This window comes from Dama dama, chromosome 18, assembly GCF_033118175.1.
Source record: "Dama dama isolate Ldn47 chromosome 18, ASM3311817v1, whole genome shotgun sequence".
Taxonomy (NCBI): Eukaryota; Metazoa; Chordata; class Mammalia; order Artiodactyla; family Cervidae; genus Dama; species Dama dama.
Genome location: NC_083698.1, coordinates 31,162,573 through 31,186,390, shown reverse-complemented (window position 1 = coordinate 31,186,390; position 23,818 = coordinate 31,162,573). Strand labels below are relative to the sequence as shown.

Sequence of the window (23,818 nt, the reverse complement as noted above, 5' to 3'; positions counted from 1 at the left end):
CACTGGTCACAATTACACGAGACCTGAGGTGCAACCTGGAAAAACAGGAATCTGCAGCCGCTCCAGCCATAAAAGATGCAGAGAACAAAGATATCAAATTCTTTGTTTCCAAGTTAAAAGAAAAGCCAAAGTCTAGGAGAGAAATAGGTTGGAAAGGAAGGCTTACTGGAAAGAGAGTTTTCTACACTGATCTCCCCCTTTCCCCAACAATATGACCTGGCAGGACAGAAGAGAGTAAGGTGTGACTGTATGGCCATGCCGGGCCACATCTGGGGAGGAAGGGGGACAGACCCTCGTCCTGGGAGCCTGGGGATATATAGGGCCAGACTGAGGCACTGCGTCACTTTCTGTCTGGAGCTCCGGGAAGGGGAAGTTCACACAAGGAGCCTGCCACACAATGGCCCAGGGAGAGCAGAGTGGAAATGGCTGGATGGTGCATTAGAAGAAGGGAAGCCCTGGGAAGAGCCCAGAGCCTCCTGCAGCATCTGCGACACGACAGGAGGCAACCGTAGCTCCTCCACACTCGCAGGTGGCAGGCTGGACATCACCGAGAGAGAGAGAAGAAACACGGCAAAGAGCCCAAGTGAGGAGAAAGCGAGCTCTGCCTCGTGGTCCTGGCCAAGGGGCACAGCAGGCTGGCCCGTGTAACTGCAGCCAGCGGCCCCTCCGGTCACCTGTGCGAAGCGGGGGCGGGGGGAGCGCAGACCAGCGCCCCCACCCGGGGCTGCAATGCCGCGTACCCTCTCTGCTAATGCACACCAAGCCAGGGACGGGGGGAGACAGAGACCCTGGATTAACTGAGCTGAAGCCTGCAGTTACCAAAACGATTAACTTGACTAGGAAATGACCAGATGGAGGTTTCCACTTGTTAAACTGAATGAAACCTGAACTATCCTGCCCACTATGAGAATACTACTCTTGTCATTTGGCTGAGAACTAGCCATTGATAAGTACGTCAGGAACATTATCTCTACAAGTCCTCAGGACAAACCTATAATTACCACTTTACAGAAGAAATGGAGGTTGAGGGGGGCTGGGAAGTGGCCAGAGGCTACAGTTCTAAGGCGGCAGACTTGGAATCTGATGTGCATCTAAGAGAACCTTAACCAGAATGAGCACCCAGAGCCTGGGCTGTAATCCCCCGGTGAGCTCCTTCCTTGCTTTTCTAAATGAGGGGCCAACTCCATCTAACACCACGTTCTGATCCCACTGCTGGACATGCCACCTCTGCACTTCTGAGGTCCTGAGCTCACAGCCTTTGTTCTCACCTGGGTTTGCCAGGCAAGCCAGGCTCCACTCTCCTGGGCATCACTGTGTGACCAAGGTACCGCTTTAACTGCCTTTGCGTCACCAACTCAGATTTCCAGCTCAAAGCCTATCCCGCTCCAAGCTCCTTAACCAACTGCACCTCAGCAACCTCTACATTCTCCCAACTTCTCTGGCATTAATACTTGGTACGACAATCCTGTATACAAGTTAGAGTGTCACATTTGTTCTAGTATGATCAGATTCCCCAAAGAGACTTGAAGGACTCAGTAACAAAAGAGTCCAGGGTTTGGGATCTCCTATCATGTCCAGAAAAGTGTCCTGTCTATGCAAAATATATAAACATGCTCACACCATGCAAAATAAAGAGATCTATTGAGAGTTCTATCTTAAAAAATTACATGTGACTAACCACTCATTCTGGAGAAGGAAATGGCAACCCACTCCAGTGTTCTTGCCTGGAGAACCCCAGGGACAGAGGAGCCTGGTGGGCTGCCATCTATGGGGTCGCACAGAGTCAGACACGACTGAAGTGACTTAGGAGCAACAGGAGCAGCAACCACTCATTCATTTAATAAGTGATTATGTTTATAGTCATCTCACACACAACTAGTAACTTACCTCTTTTCATCACCAAGAGTCAGCTACCATTATCCCCGTTTTAACAGATGAGGGAATTTGAGGCTCACACAGTTTAAGTTATTTACTTGCCCAAGGACACAAAATTAGGAACTGGTGCAACTCATACCTGACCCTACACCTAACACCAAAGCCCATACTGCCTTACCATGTGGAGCTTCTAGAGTGCTTAAACTCCTGGCAATTTCATTCCAGCCAAATGATCTGCAATCTGTAAAATCTGATACTTTACGTATGCTTACTACAATTTTTGTTTGAAGACTGACATTCTTCCATCATTAGAAAGGTTCCTTCTTCAGGAAAAGAATGACAAACTCTTCAAATATTTTTAAAACCAGCATGACTGGCTTGTGGGGCTCTAAGGTTTGTCCTTGCTTTTAGAACACTGGGAGATACGAGTATCAGAACTGGATGGCAGTACTTACATATCCAAACATATGTCCACAGCTCCCCTAGATCCCATTTTTAAGACCCCTGCTTTTACTTCTAATCATTGTGTTAGATCAAATACTCTCTGTTCTCTCTGACTTCATGAACATTTCCAGTCAGGGGAGAAGGTGGGGAGAAGGAAGGAAGCAAGGGTTCCTTCCTTTGGGGTGTAAGAGGAAGTCAGAGGAAGAAAACATCTTTAAGTTAAGGAAACTGACTGCTAAGAGCCCAGTGACTAGAAGAGTGACTCTACTAAAAAGCAAATCACACAGATGTTTAATAAATTCCCCCAGTTGGGTAATGATACATTTCTCCAAATGGAAAAAAAAAGTGAAAATGCAGACACTTACCTGAAGGAAAAATGTAATAAAAGAAATAATTCCAAGGATTAGAAACAACAGTGAAAACAAGTTACTATTCTGTCGTTTGGTTTCATCATCCTCATCTCTGGTGAAAATCTGGCCAAAAAAAATATTTAAAGCGTTTTCAGTACCACTGAAGAAATCATTCAAAATCTGACCCATTTTACATCTAGTTATAGTATTTGGGGTCAAGAGGACCTTAGCATGTGGAGGTCAGGCAGGCTTCCATAAGGCCAGACTTAAATGGGGCAGTATTGTGGGGGACACGTCGGGGGGCGGGACAGTCGCCTGGTCAGCGCCATGGGCTGTCTTCCACAGTCTCATTCCCAGGGCCCGAGGACAGAAACCAACTGCCACGACAAAGGGAGTTTTGAAAAATCGGTTTTCCTATCACAATAAAACTTCCACTCCTACATCTTCGAGCTACTAGATGAAGGTGCAATGCATGGTTTTGTGGCTTTTATATAAATTTACATATACAAACAGTTCATTCTTTAGGCAGGACTCACAGGTAAGTCCCCGAAATGAACATAAACACTTACTCCTATAATCCTTGAAAATATGACTGAGAATGCTGGTTGCAGACCTCCATTTATAATGGCGCAAAATACACCAATCACAAAATAAGGCCATTCAGTTATATTCAGCTTCAGAATCCTCCAAAAGGAAACTGGAGGTACATTTTCATCCTGGAGAACACAAAATATTACAACAAACTAGTTAGGAAAATAACTGATCTTAATGGATTGAACTGATGTACAGTTCTTCTGTATGCACAACAATTTTTAAACAAATATATCTTATTCCTACTTCCTTATCTATTGTTGGCTATGTAACATTTTTTAAAGAGTACTGACAGATTCTGTTACATTGTGCCTTCATTTTTAAAGAAATACATGATGAGTCCATAAATATTTAAGTCTCACCTGACATCTGGAATGTGACAAGTGTATTTGTAAGGATGAAAGAACAAAAATGTTTGTATTTGAAGACCCACTGTTATCTCTTTACATTATAAGCTCTAATTCTAAAATTCTCATCCTATAAATATAAATTCCACCTTAGAGTTAACATGTTGAGATTTGGGCCTGTGGACCAAGCTAAGGGATAGGACAGGGAATTCTGGATAACCCTTTCTTGCTCCCACTCCGATCCCAGCCTTAGCCCACTGGTAAAGACATCAGTCTGCAGCCTCCTCTGTACCAAAGTTTCTTCTGTACTGAGCTTTCTGTCCTGGCTTTGGGATCCACGGATACTCCTGCGAGTTGATTTTCTTCTGATTAGAATGTATCTTGAATCTTCGGAGGACGTGTACAAGTCATCAATTTCACTTAGGGATTCACCAGGGGTATTTTCTAATTCAAGTTCATTTCCTTTTGTCTAGAATAAACAAGAAATATGCATAAGTTGGTTAGGCGGAGTTAACCAATGAAATCTAATCGTTCAATAGCAGATATCAAGGAAAATGGTAATTTAAGTCCTTATGGGAAAGGATGAAGTGGAACTGCCATTTTTTTGGTGTGATTATATTTGAAAATTAAAACCATTAAATAAGTATCCCCATAAACTATGCTGAAACAACATGGCATCCATTCCAAGTATCTCATCTAGTCACCTCCTTTGTGTGAGTTTTTTTGGCTCAAACAGATTTGCTTTGGACCAGTGACATCAACACAAATAATGGTGCAAGTCATACTGTGAGACACAATGTTTTCAGTAGACATGTCAAAAAAAGTGATAGGTAAAGTTAGTTTTATTATATATTTTATCTCACCTCAAATGTATTTAAGATTAACCCACTTAATGGTGGGTTATGAGTATAAAAACTTTTTGAGATAGCTTGCATTTTTCTTTGGACTAAGTCTTTGGACTCTGGTATGCATTTTCAACTTACAAACACTTCAGTTCAGATTAATCACCACTAACGTGCTCAACAGCCGTGTGTGGCGAGCAGCTGCTAGAGCGGATACTGCCACAGCTGCTGGTTAGTCACTCAGTCGGGTCCTACTCTTTGTGCAACCCCATGGACTGTAACCAGCCAGGCTCCTCTGTCTGTGGAATTTTCCCAGCAAGAATACTGGAGTGGGTTGCTATTTCCTTCTGCAGGGGATCTTCCTGACCTAGGGATTGAGCCCATGTCTCTTGCCTGGCAGGCAGATTCTTTACCACTGAGCCACCTGTGAAGCCCTAGAGTGGATAGCTCACTTTTAAGCCTTTTTAACTTCACCTTTCTCTATCCTTCTTCATTTCTCTCCTTTCAAGAAGGGAAAAAAACATATCTAAAACCTGGTGTGATCCTCAATCCCCCTGCTTCCCACCCAAGAATATTTTTCCCTCTTCTCAAGATAATTAATAGTAACATACATTTATAGCACCAAATACAGCAAAATCAGCTCGTGCCTGAGATACTTGAGGAAACTGCTAGAGTCAGACTATACCTGCATTGTGACAAGTTTGAAGTAAATGCCTCTCTTCCGCATGAGCTCATCATGACTGCCTTTCTCGACAATGACTCCATCATCAAGACCAGCGATGACATCAGCATTACGAACCGTGGACAGACGATGCGCTATCACAATGGTGGTCCGGCCTTCCCTGGCCTAAAGGGAGAAAAATCTCATTTTTGAATACATGAATGATTATATGAAAAAAATTCAGTAATTCAATGTATATTTACTGACCACCAATTCCCTAGACATTGCAAAACTGTGTAAGCTATATGAGGCAGTCTTTGGCTTCAGTACATGTATTGTTAATGGTTTAATATGATGTTTTAATAAGTATAAACACAAATATGACAGTCTCATATTAATACTATATAAGCCTCTAAGATTTTACTCAACCTCTACTAGCCTAAGTTTACGTAATAATCAAGGGCTCATATAGAGGTAAAACACTCGAAAGCCCAGGAATCAGTCAATTGGAGCAGATATAGGCCCGCTGCTATCCCATGCAAGCCAGCCAGGACCAAGTCCCCCTGGAAGTCACCCTGTGCTCCCTCACAGACATCTGGATGACCAAGACAACAATAAATGTGAGGCAACAAAGGCCAGACTTCAGCATCACACGGATCTGAAGTCAAACCTTAGTTCTGCTCTATATGAATTCCAGGGTCTTATACAAGTCTTTAAACCTGTGTAAGGTTCAACTTATTCACATATCAAATGGGGATATTAATACAATGCTACTTTCTGGAGTGGTTGTGATATACAATAATGCACAGGTAGCACTGTGATGTACACAGTAAGTGCTTAATAAATGATGCTTATTTCTAGGGAGAAGCATTATGAAAAAACTAAGGAGTTAAGTAAATATCTTAAACACCGAATCTCATTTTTATTTTCATATGAAACAAAGCCAGATAACCAGCACATGTCTGAGATTTCTTTAACCTTTGTAACTTTCCCAATGCTTATAATTTTTCCTATTCATACGTCTCTCCAGGAAGTAGCAATAAAATTCTCAGAATAAGCTAGCAAAAAGAGGTATAAGGAACCGTATGAAAAAGAGAAGTGAGAAAAAGTCTAGGAAGAGAAAAATATGCACATCAGAAAAATTAGGTGGAAATAACTAGAAAGCGGAGAAGACAATGGATCAATTCTTTGGATGTTTTCAAACGATGAGGTGTGGAATGCCCCCTCTAAAATGTGCATTAAAAAGAAAAGGTATTTTTAAATGCAACCTTTCTAAATTCATTTTATTAATAATTTAATACATAGTAACATGGTAGAATAGAAAGAAAACAGATAAGCAAAGTGAAGAGGGAAAAGCAGACTCAATCGCATCTCCATCTATTTTGGTCCACAAAATTCTCAGGAACCTTTTTTCTTTTTCCTTTCTCAACAACCTGTTATGCACTCTGACAGGATGTTTAGAGAAACAGAGTTGCTTTGTTATTAGAAGAGGGAGAGAGTTGGGGCAGAAATGAGTTCATCTTTTAATTCTACTGGGAGCACTTCAACTCAGAGCACTCAGAGTGAAAAGGTTTCCGCGTTCCGTGTCCTCACAGAGCGAGCCTCGCTGTCATCAGACACCAGAGACCAAGCGCACAGTGACTCGCATGGCACACGCATCACGTCCATCAGGTGAGTGAGTCACACGGACTCAGGCACTGCAGGAAGGTCAACCTCTGTTGATGGTCAAGGACATTTCATTTCAATCCCAGCGTCATCAACTCTCTGGCACTCTCCTCAAGATAAGAGGTCTCTCACTTCCCATTGTCTCTGATAGGCATCTGACCTCTTAAGAACTAGATGTAAACCTTCCTCGTGTTGACAACAGGAAGAACTCATAAAACCTAAGTATCAGGGTTATCTCTAAGGCTAAGTTTTTAACATCACAATGAAGACCAACTTTCATCTGAGTCTATATTTCTCATTGTTTAACTTAAAAAAACGTGCAAGTATCTTTCAATGAAAGTTTTTTCATCTCTACCTAAAGATATACTAGAGAAATAGAAGTTATACAGGTCCAGAGAGGCCTGATGGTTCTAATAGCTTAAAGAATTACTTTAGGAGAGATTTCTCTAAAAATAATATTAAGAAGAATTAACAATGGAATGCTCTTATGCTTATAAACCAGCTAGGATTGAACTGAGGTTCACCCACCTTATCCAGGGCCGCCTGAACCACCGCTTCACTCTCCGTGTCCAGCGCTGAGGTGGCCTCATCCAGCAGGAGGATCTTGGGGTTGCGAACCAGGGCCCGGGCGATGGCGATTCTCTGCTTCTGTCCACCGCTTAGCTGGGCTCCTCTCTCTCCAACCAGGGTGTCAAATTTCTACAACACCGAAAACACAGGAGGATGAAACAACAGAATAAGCAATCTCAGCTCAGATTTGTAAGATGGGAAGTAATCCTATAAACAACCCAAACCTCACAGGCATATGGTCCAGTTGTGTGTGTGTGAAGTCGCTTCAGTTGTGTTGAACTCTGCGACTCTATGGACTGAAGCCACCAGGCTCCTCTGTCCATGGAATTCACCAGGCAAGAATACTGGAGTGGGTTGCCGTGCCCGCCTCCAGGGATCTTCCCAACCTAGAGATCGAATCTATGTCTCTTATCTCTCTTGCATTAACAGGTGAGTTCTTTATCATTGGCACCACCTGGGAGGCCTCATAAATTGGCAATAATCAACCCTAATCAAAAAAAAAAATGTCAGGGCTTCCCTTGTGGTCCAGTGGTTAAGAATCTTCCTTGCAATGCAGGAGACACCTGTTTGAACCCTGGTCCAGAAAGATCCCACATGCCAAGGAGCAACTAATACCATGAGCGACAACTACGGAGCCTGTGCTCCAGAGCCCAGAGCCCCAGAGTCCTGGGTGCCTAGAGCCCGTGCTCTGCAACAAGAGAAGCCGCCACACTGAGACGCCCTCGCCCGCAACTAGAGCAGCCCCTGCTCCCCGCAGCTAGAGAAACCCAGCTGGCAGCAATGACGACCCAGAGTAGTCAAAAAATAAGTAAATATTCTTAAAAAGTATGTCTGCTACTAGTTGATGCTACCAGAGCTTTAAAATCCGGAGTCATCTTGATTTGCCACCTTGGGAAGTTCCTCCAGTTTATATTCCTTTCCTGACTTCTGATGCATCAGGCCAGCATGCCATGACTCTCCAAGCACAACAAAGATGGAGAAGGACTTACATTAGGCAGTTTCATGATAAAGTCATAGGCGTTGGCTTCCTTCACAGCTTTCTGAATCTCATCCATGGTGACATCTTCACGGCCATAGCGAATGTTCTCGGCTATCGTGGTGGCAAACAGCACAGGCTCCTGACTCACCACCCCGATAATCTCCCGCAGATACCTTACATTGATGGTCCTGATATCCTGTCCGTCGATACTGACCTAAAATAAAAAGGAGCTGTGATATGCACACAGCGCAGATTTGTGACGTGCGATCTGCTGAGCTAAGTCAGTGCTGCAGCAGCTGGCTGAACAAGAGTCATCTCACCATGCCCTCCGTGGGGTCGTACAGCCTCTGCATCAGCTGCACAGTGGTGCTCTTCCCGCAGCCGCTGTTCCCAACCAGGGCCACCGTCTGCCCGCTCCCTACCTTCAGGTTGAGGCCCTTCAAGATCTATGAGAATGAACGAGAAATAAACTTAAACCGCAGATTTCAGGACTACATACATTGCTGAATTGTCAAGTAATCATTTCATTGTACCTTAACTTCGCTTCGAGATGGGTAATGGAAGTGAACATTTCTGAATTCCAGATTTCCTTTAATATTGTCGGGTTTGTGCCCAGTCTTCGAATAGCTGTCGATGCTTGGTTTCTAAACAGAATAAAATGTCAGAAGGTTATGGCAACTACTAGGTTACAATAAATACTTTCAATTACATTTGTGGAGAGCTGAATAAAAGTGATAAAGAAATGGACTGTTTTAGACAGATAGATAAATGGCCAGCCCAGACTTACATTATCAATGATCTTGAAGACTTCATAAGCTGCTCCTCGTGCATTTGCAAATGCCTCAATGTTTGGAGATGCCTGTCCAATACTAAAAGCTCCAATTAATACAGAAAAGAAGACCTGAGGAATGTGAAGTAAAAGCATCGAGTTACTTAGTATTTAGTACGCTTTTTTCATACTTTTAACATCACTAGTTAAAATTTTACATGGCAAGATAACATATGAATACTGACTATTAAAACTATTTTAAAATTGAAGTACTCTTCAGTTGAGAATGCTGAATTCATCTTACTGGATCCGTGAAATAATAAATTCTATATGACTGGAATACTTTCATATGTCTTCAAAGGCCAAGAATTTTGGGTTAGAGCATCAGCAGGGTATAGTGGAGATAAACCCTATTATGAGAGTCAGAAACCTGAGGTCTGAACCCTGGATTAAGCACTAAATGGCTGTATGTCTTCAGGTGATTCTCCGACAGTCTGGACTTCAATTTCTTTATTTGCAAGAAAACAGACAAGATTCTGTTTTCCCTACCAAGCAATCTTAGTGTTGTATCAAGTAGAACAGTACATAGGAAAATATTTTGTAAATGATAAAGCACACATTCTCCATCAGATGGAATCTTTTTATCCCCCTCCACCAAACTCTATTCTTTTTGAAGTCTGATGAACGGATTTTTTTTTTTTCATTTTGCCCAAATCAGTTTCTTATCGTACATTTGACACTGTTTCTCTAGAGGTGTTAAACAGGGCTAAAGTCAATGTTCATTTCTTTGTAAATCACAGTGGTTATATTATCCAACAACTTACAGAGAAGAAATTTTGCTAAGTGTTTGTATATTCACTTTCTCGATTAGTCCTTACAACAACACTAAAAGTTATGGCATCTTATTCCTGTCATTTCCATTTTGCAGAAGACATAACAGAGTCTTCAAAGGTCTAGGTGGCTGAACCAAATCATCCAGTCAGTAAGTGGCACAGCCAGAATTTGAATCAAACTGGCCTGATATCAAATCCCAGGCTCTCACTCACTCTTCTTGGCCATTATTTAATAGTTATTCAAAAATATATTCTCTAACAGTCAAACCAACACCACTAAATTTCATTGACATTTTAAAGGTGATTCATCTCTTACTATAACATCACTTACCGTGAGCACTTGTCCAATGGAATATTCTCTTGAGAGGACCAAGGAGGTCCCATACCAGAATGCCAGGGCATAGGATGCATAGATCAACAGAAAAGCAGCACCCATAGAGATGTTGGCCGTGATAGCTTTCTTTATTCCAATTCTCTTGGCTTCTTCCAAATTTTCGTTGTACCTGGGAGAAGTAACAAATTATCACACATGCTTGTAAAATCTTACAAAATGGGTCAATACAGCATGATGGTTGTTGAGTACTCAAGACGCACCAAGGCCTCTGATGGGCGCCTCACATGTATTTTCTCCCTTTGTCCACAGGTTGACCCTACGATGTTAGTACTATTTTAATCTCTTCTTGTAGAAAAGGAAACTGAGGCCTTATGGAAATTAAGTAATTTGTGGAGGCATGTTCTAAAAGCACCTTCTCTGGCCTTAGCAATAGTGAACTAAAAGATGTAATACTTAGCAAACTTACAGCACTTGCACTATTTCATATATAAGACAAAACACAAGCTATGAAAACACTTGTGTTTTCCCTTTAAAATCTGCATGCATTTGAAATGTATTAATAAAATGAAGATATAATGCTAGAAAGTCCTCAATACAGATGTTTGTGGAGATGTGGACCTAGAGACTGTCATACAAAGCAAAATAAGTCAGAAGAAAACAAATATCATATATTAACACAAATACGGAATCTAGAAAAACAGTACAGACGATCTTATTTGCAAAACAGAAATAAAGACACAGATGTAGAGAACAAACATACAGACACGAAACGGGGGAAGAGATGGGGTGGGATGAATTTGGAGGTTTGGACGGACACATATACAACTACTGATACGATGCATAAGACAGACAACTAATGAGGACAGGCAACTCCGCTCACTGCTCTGTGGTGACCTAAAGGGGAAAGAAATTCAAAAAAGAGAGGAGATGGGGGGGCGGTGGTGGTGTCTGTGTGTGTCTATGTCTGATTCTCTTTGCTGTATGACAGAAACTAGCACAACACTATAAAGCAAATATAGTCCAATAAAAATTAATTTAAAACAAAGAAAGTACTCAATACAAGTAAGTCCTTGAAACCTCTGCACATCAAGGATGGAGGCAGTTTGCTCCCTGTCCTGCCTCCCTCTGGGCCTGCTGGAAGGACCATGTGAGAAAAACACATGTGTAGGAGCAATCTGAGCGCTCTGAATTGCCATCTAAGACTTTTTACATGTAAATAAACTGTGTCCTTTGCTAAGTCCTGCCTGACTCTTTGCAACCCTAAGGACTATAGCCCGCCAGGCTCCTCTGTCCATGGGGTTTCCCAGGCAAGAATACTGGAGTGGATTGCCGTGCCCTCCTCCAGGGGATCTTCCTGACCCAGGGATGGAACTCAGGTCCCCTGTACCGCAGGCAGATTCTTTACTATATGAGCCACCAGAGAAGCACCCACGAATAATTCTTACAGCAAATACAGGGCATTACACAAAAGAGGGCAAAGCCAAGGAAGCAAACAAAACCGAAGCAATGCTGGAGACCACTGATGGACATTTCCCTCTCATTCTAATCACTTAACATAATTTGAGCACTTTTTAAACCCTGGGGAAGTGGTTGATTTCTGATATTCAAGTTAAAGGAGATATATACATAGCAGACTGTTCCGCTTAAGAAGAGCGATATGGAGGTAAGTGAATGGGGATCAGACTTAAAGAAAAAGAAGGATTTTTGCAGATACAGAACAATGGTAAAACTATCAGAGAGAGAACAGATTGTAATTGAGCCTTAAATCTGTCCTTATTCTCTTAATACAACTCCCTACAGGACGTCAGAACATTGCCTTGCTGAAAGAGGAGCTCATAATTGCTGAAATGAAAGAATTTATTTCTAATAGGATGTATTTTGAGTTCTTTGATCCATAAACACATAATGGTATAAACATTATACAGTTTTATATTAATTTTTTTGGAGTATTTGTTCCATTTGTTAGAATGTACAAGCAGAGGCCAAGCCCTGCTCAGGTATGAGCACGTATTCTTTCACGCCCTCATGACATTTAAAACTACTTCAACAATAACCAGTTACCAAACCATGGCATGGCCCAATGAAATTTACATGATTACTTCCTAAAGAGTAAATTTAAACAGAACTTTATAGTGATAAAATGGTAAAACATTATTAAAGTTTCTCCCTCCAAAAAATGTAAATCAACTAGCCAGTTATAACCCTTGACCAGAAAATTATTTTTGAGAAATGTCCTTCAATGGTTGAATATACATGTCTCCCACTTTATGAGTTGATGTGATGTGAAAGTACCACCGGGCATAAATTGCACATGATTACATTTAAGGAACTTTAATGCTTATGACTCACACTTTGTTTTGCCTTTATTTCAGTTCTTGCTTACCGAGACTAATGTAGAAATCACTGTGATATGCTGTGTCCCAAGCAGCCAGAGGAAAGTTTTGCACAGGAAGAAGCAAGAAGGAAGAAAATCACTTAGATGCCAGAAAAGATAAATGAAAAAAAGAAGGGGGTAAGGAAGGAGGAGAAGCAAACACTACTCCTTTTGTATAGGCTTTTTGATTAGCTTGTCAACAAAAATGTCACATGTACAAAATCAGATATTAAAATCATCAATTCATTAAAAACTCTAGTATCAAAATGGTAAAGTAGGATTTCCTAAAAGGGGTCAAAGTTACATAACAAAACACTGACAATTAGAAAAAACTATTCTTCTTAAGTAATATGAACACATTTATCAATGACGCAAATAGCCACCTATAGAGCAAGGAAAAATTTCTGCTGTGTGTGTGTGTGTTAGTCACTCAGCTGTGTCCAACTCTTTGCAACCCCATGGACTGTAGCCCGCCAGGCTCCTCTGTCCATGGGATTCTCCAGGAAAGAATACTGCTGTGGATAGCTACTCCCTTCTCCAGGGGATCTTCCTGACCCAGGGACCAAACCCAGGTCCCCTGCATTCCAAGCAAATTCTTTACTGTCTGGTCCACCAGGGAAGCCCCATTGTATACTATTGAATTAAAATCACTTTAAATTCTGAGAGAATTTGAGAGATCCTACTATACCTAGATAGCATATTAAAAAGCAGAGACATTACTTTGACAACAAAGGTCTATCTAGTCAAGGCTATGGTTTTTCCAGTGGTCATGTATGGATGTTAGAGCTGGACTGTGAAGAAAGCTGAGCGCCGAAGAATTGATGCTTTTGAACTGTGGTGTTGGAGAAGACTCTTGAGAGTCCCTTGGAGAGCAAGGAGATCCAAGCAGTCCATCCTAAAGGAGATCAGCCCTGGGTGTTCATTGGAAGGACTGATGCTGAAGCTGAAACTCCAATACTTTGACCACCCGATGCAAAGAATTGACTCATTGGAAAAGACCCTGATGCTGGGAGGGATTGGGGGCAGGAGGAGAAGGGGACGACAGAGGATGAGATGGCTGGATGGCATCACCGACTTGATGGACATGAGTTTAAGTAAACTCCGGGAGTTTGTGATGGACAGGGAGGCCTGGCGTGCTGTGATTCATGGGGTCGCAAAGAGTCAGACATGACTGAGTGACTGAACTGACTGACTGACTATACCAGCTAATTTGAAGAGAAAATGAAAGTAAGACCTTAATTACCTGTCTATGCGGAAGCAGCAAAGAGAAGGGTAAGAACTAGAAGGAAAACTGAAGAATTATATTTGGTCTAAGAATAGCTTTAATAATTCTATTATTGCTATTGTTTTATCACTAAGTCATGTCTGACTCTTCTGCCATCCCATGGACTATAGTCCACCAGGCTCCTCTGTCCATCAGATTCTCCAGGCAAGAATACTGGGATGGGCTGCCATCTCCTTCTCCAGGGGATCTTCCTGACCCATGGATCAAACCTGTGTCTCTCACATTTTCTGAATTGGCAGGCGGATTCTTTACCACCGAGTCACCTGGGAAGCCCCTTAATAATTTTACTTCCAAATTAAATCCCAAACCCAGGGACTTATCATCCTTCTTCTGGACCACTTCAATGGTCTTCTGAGTAGTTCAAATTTTTGACAGCTCTCATCCATTCACCGGACCAATTAGAGACAGAGAAATGATTTTAAAACATAAAGTAGACAGTCATTCCCTTGCTTAAATCCCTGAACTGCTTCCCTGTGCCCTTGGAGTTAAATCCTGACTCCTTACCAGGACATGCAAGTCCCCATGTTCTGGCCCCCACCCTCAACAGCCCCTCTTCACCTCAATCTCCTCTCACTCAACCGAGCTCCAGTCACACAAGCCTTAGGATATTTTCTAGAATATACCAAAGTCTCTGCCATCTCGGGAAACCTGGAAGACTCTTGTGTCCCTACCCTACCACAGCAGGCTTTTTCTCCTCCCTCAAGCACCAGCCTCCCAGGACACCTCAAATGTCCAACACGCATGCCTTCCCTGACCGCCATGGCTAAAGCAGACTTGTCCTGCTCACCCTCATCAGCACATTCTTTGCTTCCTTCAGAACACGTTTAAACAGTTCATGATCTAGTTCATGCCTCTGACGGTTTCTTTCTTCCTTCCTGCTCTCCTCCCTCCCTTCCTTCTCTTTTTTCCACCTCATGATTTTGACCAGGGATCATATGAGGGCAAAAAAGGCAAAGATAAAGTAGCATATCAAGCTGTCGAAAGACATATAGACTTCCTATAACTCATAGCCTGAGGAAATGTGCTAATTCTTTTACAAGGTTCACATCAACAGGGAAGGTAAGTGTAGTGTTCTAAATACAAACTGATGAAGCATTAGGAATTATCTGAAAAGTGAAACAGAGGAATATGATTATGACCTGAAACTTCCTTTTCTTAGGTTTTTAACTGTTTAAAAAACTTTTACATTTACTTTTTGAATAATCATTATAAGAAACAGTTAATAGAAACAGCTTTTCAAGGAAATTCTGATATGAATACCAAACAACATCACCTAATGCATAAGTAAAATTAAAACTGAATAAAATTCAGAAAAGTATTTCTGTCATATTCTGGAGGGTTTAACATAATTATATCCACATTTTGAGAAAACATTTCTAAATTTTCATTTTGTTTAACAGACAATTGATTTTTAAGCTTCTTGATGTTAAAAAAAATATCCAGTGAGGTCTACTTTGGTTTTGAAAGTTTATTATAATTTTTGAAGACCTGGTTACTTATTTGTATCAACTTAAAAAAAAAAACAAACACTGCTTAATTGAATCAGCTTAATACCAGAATTAAAACTCAATAAGAATGCCAGCATTTAATATGTGAATAATGCTAGAATGTATAAAAAAATCAGCCTGAGCACTGATTAAAAAAGATATTTTTCTTCCTATTTTTTATTCAAAGATTGGAGAAGAAAATGGCAACCCACTCCAGTAGTCCTGCCTGGAAAATTCCATGGACAGAGGAGCCTGGCAGGCTATAGTCCATGGGCTCGCAAAGAGTCGGACACGACTGGGCGACTTTCACTCACTGCCAATACACAAGTGAAAACCCAGAGCCTAGCATGGTGCTTGACATGCTGGATAAATTTGCCAAAAGAACTGAACGTTCAAGAAATGGCCAAGCTGGAGAGAACCTTAGGCCATCAGGTTGTAGTCTTGAGTCTACTCCTGATATTCACGAAAAACTATTTTCCAATAATTCCCAATTTTCCAGGGGACCTTGCAAAGACAGAATCCAATAAACAATATCTTCTGAAGAAATAATTCTACGCATAAAGTGAATCTTTGAATATAACTGTGTAAGCCCATTTGCTTGTTAAAAAGTTGATCACTATCTTCTCTAAAAAACAAAACAAAAAAACCTGTATCTAATTTCTTCAGTTTACTCAGTTGTGTCCGACTCTTTGTGACCCCATGAACCGCAGCATGCCAGGCCTCCCTGTCCATCACCAACTCCTGGAGTCTACCCAAACCCATGTCCATTGAGTCGGTGATGCCATCCAACCATCTCATCCTCTGTCATCCCCTTCTCCTCCTGCCCTCAATCTTTCCCAGCATCAGGGTCTAATGAGTCAGCTCTCCACATCAGGTGGCCAAAGTATTGGAGTTTCAGCTTCAACATCAGTCCCTCCAATGAACACCCAGGACTGATCTCCTTTCGGATGGACTGGCTGGATCTCCTTGCAGTCCAAGGGACTCTCAAGAGTCTTCTCCAACACCACAGTTCAAAAGCATCAATTCTTCGGTGCTCAGCTTCCTTTATAGTCCAACTATTACATCCATACATGACCACTGGAAAAACCATAGCCTTGACTACACGGACCTTTGTGGACAAAGTACTGTCTCTGTTTTTTAATATGCTGTCTAGGTTGGTCACAACTTTCCTTCCAAGGAGTAAGTGTCTTTTAATTTCACGGCTGCAATCACCATCTAATTACTTAAATCTAATTACTTAGCTCACTCCATTAAAAAATACTTTCAATTCCTTTAAACTTTCAGTGAACCAAAATAAGATTTATCTAAGTTTTGAATATTGGACTTGACACCTTTCCCTCCTTACACCCAGGTTATACATCATAATAGTTTTTCATTGCTAATAATATCTTCTAAAATTATCATGTTCTTCAAATTTTGGATGCCATTAATCTAAGAAGTTTTATAATCGTGTTCTTTTATGCAACATTAATAAAGGAGTTTAACAGAACACTCCGTATACAGCAGGGACCCAAAAGGCTCCAGCCTCAATATAATAAGCGTGTGCACCATGGAAAGTGCCAGCAGGGGAACCTGCTTGTCTCAACCTTGACGACAGATGGAGGGGGGGCGGCCCCGGAAACATGTCCCCTGGGAACTGGAACCATAAAAGGCAATGCTTATACCAGTCTGAAAAATACAAATTCACCAGTGTGGTTCAAAAACTCCTAGACCAAGAATATAATGTACATGGGCTCAGGTTAATAGTGCCCCCAGTGACTGGCAGAAGCAAATACAAATCCTTCCTGCAAGAACTCAGCTTCTCAATCCAGACCCACAGCAACTGTAAGATGGCTCTGATTGTAGGATTTGTCTCAAATTCAGAGATGATGAATTGCAAGAGAAAAATGTGTATCCTAGAATTGACGGAATACTACACGTTCTCTAACTGTTCACTGCTGTCCACACGAATGCCATTTTTACCCCTGGACTGGGTACCCAGAGGCCTGCCCGTACACTGTTGGTCTGCAGATCTTATTACACTGTTACTGGGATTGCTGTGTAGACAATCATATGCTCTATACAGAATGACAGTTTTGCTTTTTGTTTACCAACCTAATAACTTTTTTTATTATTATTATTCTTACTCTTACTTTTTCCTTAATTTTATTATCTTGTACCAGTACAACCCTAAATAGAAATGAGGCTAGCAGACATATTTGTTTCATTATTTTAAAGGAATGCTATTAACATTTCACCATTTAATAAAATTTCCTGTAGGTATCTGGTATATCCTCTATTAAATTAAGAAAGTTTTTGTCATGAATCATTTGTAATTAATACTTTTACCTCATCCATCAAAACAAAATGTCTTTCTTCCAGTCTACTAGTGTGGTTAATTATATTCATGGATTTCCTAACTTAAATCATCTTTGCACTTATGGGATCAAGCCATCAGGTTCAGAAATTTTTTTAATTTGATGATAGTTTCCACGTTGATTCATTTAGCAAATAATTTATCTAGACTTTCTGCATCTATGTTTTAGATGAAACTGTTTTATAATTTTCCTTTCTCATGTACCTGCTATCTTGTTATGATGTCAAGGTTATACTAGCCTCATAAAATGAACTCACAACTTCATATATATATGTTTTTTTCATTCTCTAAAACAATATCTGTTAGATGGGGTTATCTCTTTCATGAAGTTTTGGTAAAATCTGTCTGGAAAATTATCTGGACCTGGTGGTTTTTTGCATGTTTATGCGTGTACATATATGAAAGGCAAAAGATGGAGATTTTAAACTGGATCCAATTCCTTTAATGATTATGGTTCTACTCAAGTTTTCGTCTTAAGTGAGAATTTTAACCTATATTTTTCTGGGACATCATCTATCTCATCAGGGATTTTTAATTACTGGTATAAAACTGTAATTCTTAAAATAAATTTTTAAAAATCTGTAGCAACGTTTTTCCTTGTTCTCTTTCATTTTGTTCCTGATTAAACCTTCAAAATACTACTTCATTATTTATCTATATTTTCATAAAAATTAATGATTTTTTGTTAACACTTTGCTTCTTTATCTTTATTTTCTATTAAAATGTTTTTGCTCTTAATCCTTTACCCTTCTTATACTTCCTTTTCTGTTATTCTTTTTCCAACTTCTTAATTTAGCTGCTTAGTTCACAAATTTTCAGCAATTTTTAAATTTCTTCTACCAAACACCCTAGTGCTACCACTAGACGACTCAGTTTCATTTTTAATGTGAAACCCTCAGCTTTAGGAAGAGACAGCTCCCTGGTCCTCAGAGTATTTATTATAAATTCAAACTCTAGCAGCACCTGAAGATGAGGCTTGCAGTTTTGATTTCTATGGAGAGATGCTTTCCCTTGGCGCAATAACTAGGCAGAATCAGATAAGATTTGTCACCCCATGTTGGTAAACAGATTCTTTTTCTGATACACCTCTCCATTGAGAAAAACTGGAAATGAACGCCAAGTTCAAAACTTCATTCTGTCTCTACTCAGACATTTACTCAGAAAGTACTTTGTTGAATAAACTCTTGAAATAGTACCCCCCCCCCATGATTCTAACAGAGTATTTAACTTCCCCAAACAATATTTACCCCAAGTGGTACATTAGATATGTTGTTGACCTGTGGTTGTTTGTATCTGTCCCCTCCCCTTGCCAGAATTTAAACTCCAAGAGAAGAGGGGCTTCATTTGACTGGTTATTTCCCATTTTTTAGTCAGACTCATGTTAAGGCAAAAGCAAAAACCTTAGCAAAAAATGAGATAGAGCACAGATATTGCTTTCCTCTGAACTATGATAGGTACAGAGCCATCACAAATTCTCTCAGGATATCTTTATGGGTATGAAGTATATCATATGAGAAAAGTATACTCCAAACACAGTATGAACAGTTTAAAGAATAGACAGTGAGCATTCGTGTAAGCACAGCTGAGGTCACGAAATAAAACAAGGTCAGAATCAAGATGCCCCCACCATGTGCCCCACTTTTATCACCAGCCCCTCACCTCCCCCAGAAGTGACCATTATTTTCACTTAATGACCCCATCGATCTACAATACTCATTCTTAGAGAATCAAGAATTAACTTGATGGAGAAAAATTATCATCAGAGATATTATGTTTCAGCCTTAAGAAACTATTTATCTCACTACCCACCTAGGAGACTCTAGAAAACACTTTGAATTAGCAGATCTAAGAAGAATTACAACAATTAGAATGACAACTTTCCCAGAATATTAACTATGCTGTAATATACCCAAGAAGCTATCTAAGGAAACACATACATCAGAGAACACCCTTACAATCATCACCATCAACCTGAAGGGCATTTAAGATGACAGAATTTAACAGCTCTACCAACTTAAAAAAGGGGACTCAAACCTTTCAAGTTCTTTCTTTTGTCCTCCAAATGCAATCACAGTTCTGATAGCCGCTAAGACCTCTTCAGCTACTGCTCCAGCTTTTGCATATGCCAAAAGTTCTTTATCAGTAAATGAAGACAGTATCTGTTTAAAAATGCAATTGCAGATAATTTAAATTTTTTAACAAGTTAATTTTACCTTGTACACAAATGCTGCTGTCCATAGAATACTGTACTGTATATAAATCTTTTACTCGTCTTTGGTTATGAAGTCCTCTTTTTTAGTATACATACTGTAGACATTTCTTTTTGGACGGAGATGGTATATAATAAAGTAAAATTTCAACTTTCTCACTATACCCCATGGATCCTCATACAAATAAATAAATCTGGGACTTTGGGGGAGATTTTAAATCTTAAAAACAAGTGTATACTCTAAACATCAATAAATATAGAAAATGGGGTAGTATATAAAAAAAAAAAAATAGGTGTATTTAACATAGCAATTGCTAATTATATTCTGGTTCTAAAATACCAAGGTAGGAGGCTAGGAGAACACAGGGGACCAAGCACTGTGTAATGACAGGACCTCAAGAAGGTTTCAAATGGCAGGGAAGCAGAGTTCCTTTTACTAGGGTTTCTGAGCATGACATTAGGCCACCATGGAGGTCTCTTTTACGGATGCTCTCTGATTTTTCTGTTTGGTCCCTGAACATCTGTCCTGTGGAAGGAACAGTGCTGGGTCCTTTATATACACAGAATCTCCTTCATCAGTTCTTCTCAATTGTACCAAGAAGTAGGCATTATTTTCCCCGCTCAATACATGAAGAAATGGAACGAGAAAGAGGTCAAATCAATTGCTAATAAGTGAAATATCCACGATTTAAGGCTTCACAGCATGAATCAACGGCCACTGGAGTGAATCTCTCTCTAAAACCAGCCACTGACATGTGTGGAATCCCAGAGGGCCCTGTGATTAAAATTGAATCAACTGGCATGGGCAAAGGACTACTATTGTTACCTGAAATGATTGACTAGTCAACCATCTAAATATTGCAAGAATTCAGATAAAATTCTGAGTAAATATATTATACTCTTTCAATAAATAATTTATAGCATCTGTGGACTCATTTGTATAAGTAATTAACAATCTATTCCTTCTTGTCATAAAAAGTTCAATGTTTTGATTTTAAGAGTGCATTTCTTCCTCTGCTGCGTGTGAAAGTAAAAGGAGCTACAACAGATGTAGGAATGGGTGGGTGAAGGCAAACGAACCTTTATTAACCAGGTTCTATGTGCAGATGTTGTACTGTATACACCTTCTTCTTTGGTACCCCAAACAACAACCCACTGATGCTCTAGACCTTTCTGACCTCTCCAAATGACCTGCCTAGGGCTGCCCTATCACATCTGCCACAACTGCTCACAGCGCTGGGCCTGAACCAGGGAGATCACTGCCATCCCTGAACAAACAGGTCTGCATCAGGCAAGAGGCTCATACAATACAGTTTAGCTCTGTTTCTCTGCTCTTGCTGAAAACCTCAACCATCAACCACCCAGAAGCAGCTGACAACAGGAAGATCAGCAGAACTATTTTTGAATGAGGAGTTTCAAAACATGTCATTCTAATTTATTGTTGAAATATCAAGTACCATTCCAACTGATTCAATAAACCTGGCTTCTCTATGACCTTCCATAATGATAAGCATATCCTTAGGCAAGACTACGGTAGAATGTTCACGAAGTGTTTTGTTTTTTAACAGATCATGTCTGTTGAAAGAAAAAACACACCTTCAAATACTCTCAGGGATGTGAAAAGTCAACTTTACTGTTCCTCTAATATAAAATAACAGAATGGTGATACTTCCATTTTTACAATCACCCACCTAAACGATATCAAATTTCACTAACTTATCCCTTTTTCCAAAGGCTGCTAATTTTTTTTTAACAAAGCCTAATTGTAATAGTGCCAGACACATGAAATTGTTATTCCTCTAAGTTAAAAGCTAATACAGGCCATTTTACATTGTTCAAACTAATACATTGAAAAGCAATAGTTTTTACCATGACAGATGTTTTGGCCTTCATCTTTGTCCCTTTTTTCCAGTTCTCAGTGTAGGTTTTTATTTCAGTTTGTTTGGGATAATTTATACATGCTTTATCTTTTTAAACTTGTTATTGAGATAATTGTAGACACAAAGGAAGTTCTAAGGAAGATGGTCAGATCCCATAAACCCTTTATCTGGTCTTCCCCAAACAACATCTCCAACATCTCTTCAGAACAAGAGCCCAGCCAAAAATTTAACACTTAACATTAATTCAATGTCATTCAGATTTACCAGTTTTACATGCACTCGTGTGTGTGTGTGTTCAGTTCCAAGCAATGTTATGTTAGATTCTTGTGACGACAGTCACAATACAGAACAACTCCATCACAAGGACCCCTCAGTCCTACTCTTTGTAGCCACAGCCACCTCCTTTCCTACTCCTCATTTCTCCTCCCCTCCACACCATCCCTAACACCTGAAAACCACTAAACTGTTCTGCCTGTTATTTTGTCATTTCAAAAATATTATATAAATGGAGCATAAGGCATGTGACCTTCTGGGACTGGCCTTTTTCACCAAGTGCAAATCTCTAGAGACTCATGCAGGTTGTGTGTGTATCAGTGCTACTTTCCCTTTTATCACTGGATGCACCACAGCTGCTCAACCAGTGACCCGCTCAAGGGCATCTGGGGTTGTTTCAGTTTGGGGCTACTGCTGATACGGCTGCTATGAACGCCTGAATACAGACTGAGTGAATACATGAACTTAATTTCTCTTAGATAAATGTCCAATACAACTGCTGGACTGTATGGTAATTGCATGTTTAGTTTTATAAGACATCGCAAGCTATTTTTTCAGGTTGAATACCATTTTACATTCCCACCAATAATACATGAGTGACCCAGCTTCTCTGCATCTCAGCAGCATTTGGGGTTTCGCTTTTATTTTAGCCATGTTGGTAGATGTATAGTGGTATCTTGTTGCAGTTTAGTTTGCTTTTCACTGATGACTAATGCTGTTAAACGACCTTTCATGTGCTGACCTACCACCTGTATAACCTCTCTGATGACGTTTGTTTATCTCTTCTGCCCATTTTCTAACTGGTTCATTTGGGTTTTTTTTTTTCTTAATATATATTTTTTATTGACATATAGTTGACTTACAGTGTCTCAGATGCACAGCAAGGTGATTCAGTTACACAAAAACACACATTATTCTTCAGATTATTTTCCATTACAGCTTATTACAAGATATTGACTATAGTTCCCTGTGCTATACAGTAAACCTCTGTTGCTTGTGGCAGATCTACTTTTCAATTAGAAATCTAGCATTCTGTTTATAGGAAGTCAAACAAGTGGAATCAAAATGTCATAAATTTTTTTCAGTTAGGCAAAAGTCTATAAGTTTTCTAAAAAATACATATTGTACATACTATTTATATATATGTAGACAAAAGCTTTTCTACTATGTTCGATAAAGGCTTGAGAAAGAACAATAAAAAAAAAAGAGAGATGGAGAAATTGGAAAACATAAACTAAATGAAATGCCAGCACTGAATAAGAAATAGAAAAGTGAAACAAACTAAGTAAAATTAAAGATCATTATACAGTCCAGTTGTATTGAAACATGGTTGCTTATTAGGAACATATCTGGAACGCTAGGGAAAAAAACAATACCTGGGCATTTGTATTTTTCAAAAAATTCCAAGATAATTCAAATATGTATCTGGACTTTAAAAAGTGATTACAGGTTTTTCTATTAAATAGTAGTTTTGGTGATTTTTTTTTTAATGATCAAATTTTGAGAGTTCCTTATATATTTGATAAAGACTTATCCTTTGTCAGACATGTGACTTGCATGTTACTTTTTCCCAGCTTGTAGCTTGTGTTTTCATATCATTTACATGGTTTTCACAGCGCAAGAGTTCCCGCTTTTTGGGGAAAGCAGATAAAGCCTTCCTTCTTCTAGGGGAGATTATATAAAATTGGTGTCAA

At 39.9% G+C, this 23,818-nt stretch overlaps 1 protein-coding gene across 2 annotated transcripts in view; it reads right to left on the bottom strand.

Annotated features, from left to right (window-relative positions):
• Window positions 1–23,818, bottom strand: part of LOC133072159 (ATP-dependent translocase ABCB1) — a 99,896-nt gene that overhangs the window by 39,888 nt on the left and 36,190 nt on the right. For both annotated transcript variants that reach the window (XM_061165111.1, XM_061165113.1), the window contains 11 exons: window positions 19,797–19,921; window positions 10,258–10,429; window positions 9,112–9,225; window positions 8,858–8,968; window positions 8,645–8,770; window positions 8,335–8,538; window positions 7,304–7,474; window positions 5,135–5,296; window positions 3,900–4,076; window positions 3,239–3,385; window positions 2,685–2,792 (listed from right to left, as the gene is read on the bottom strand). In XM_061165111.1, coding sequence (XP_061021094.1) covers window positions 2,685–2,792; window positions 3,239–3,385; window positions 3,900–4,076; window positions 5,135–5,296; window positions 7,304–7,474; window positions 8,335–8,538; window positions 8,645–8,770; window positions 8,858–8,968; window positions 9,112–9,225; window positions 10,258–10,429; window positions 19,797–19,921 — 1,617 coding nt within the window. The remainder of the gene's footprint in view (window positions 1–2,684; window positions 2,793–3,238; window positions 3,386–3,899; window positions 4,077–5,134; window positions 5,297–7,303; window positions 7,475–8,334; window positions 8,539–8,644; window positions 8,771–8,857; window positions 8,969–9,111; window positions 9,226–10,257; window positions 10,430–19,796; window positions 19,922–23,818) is intronic.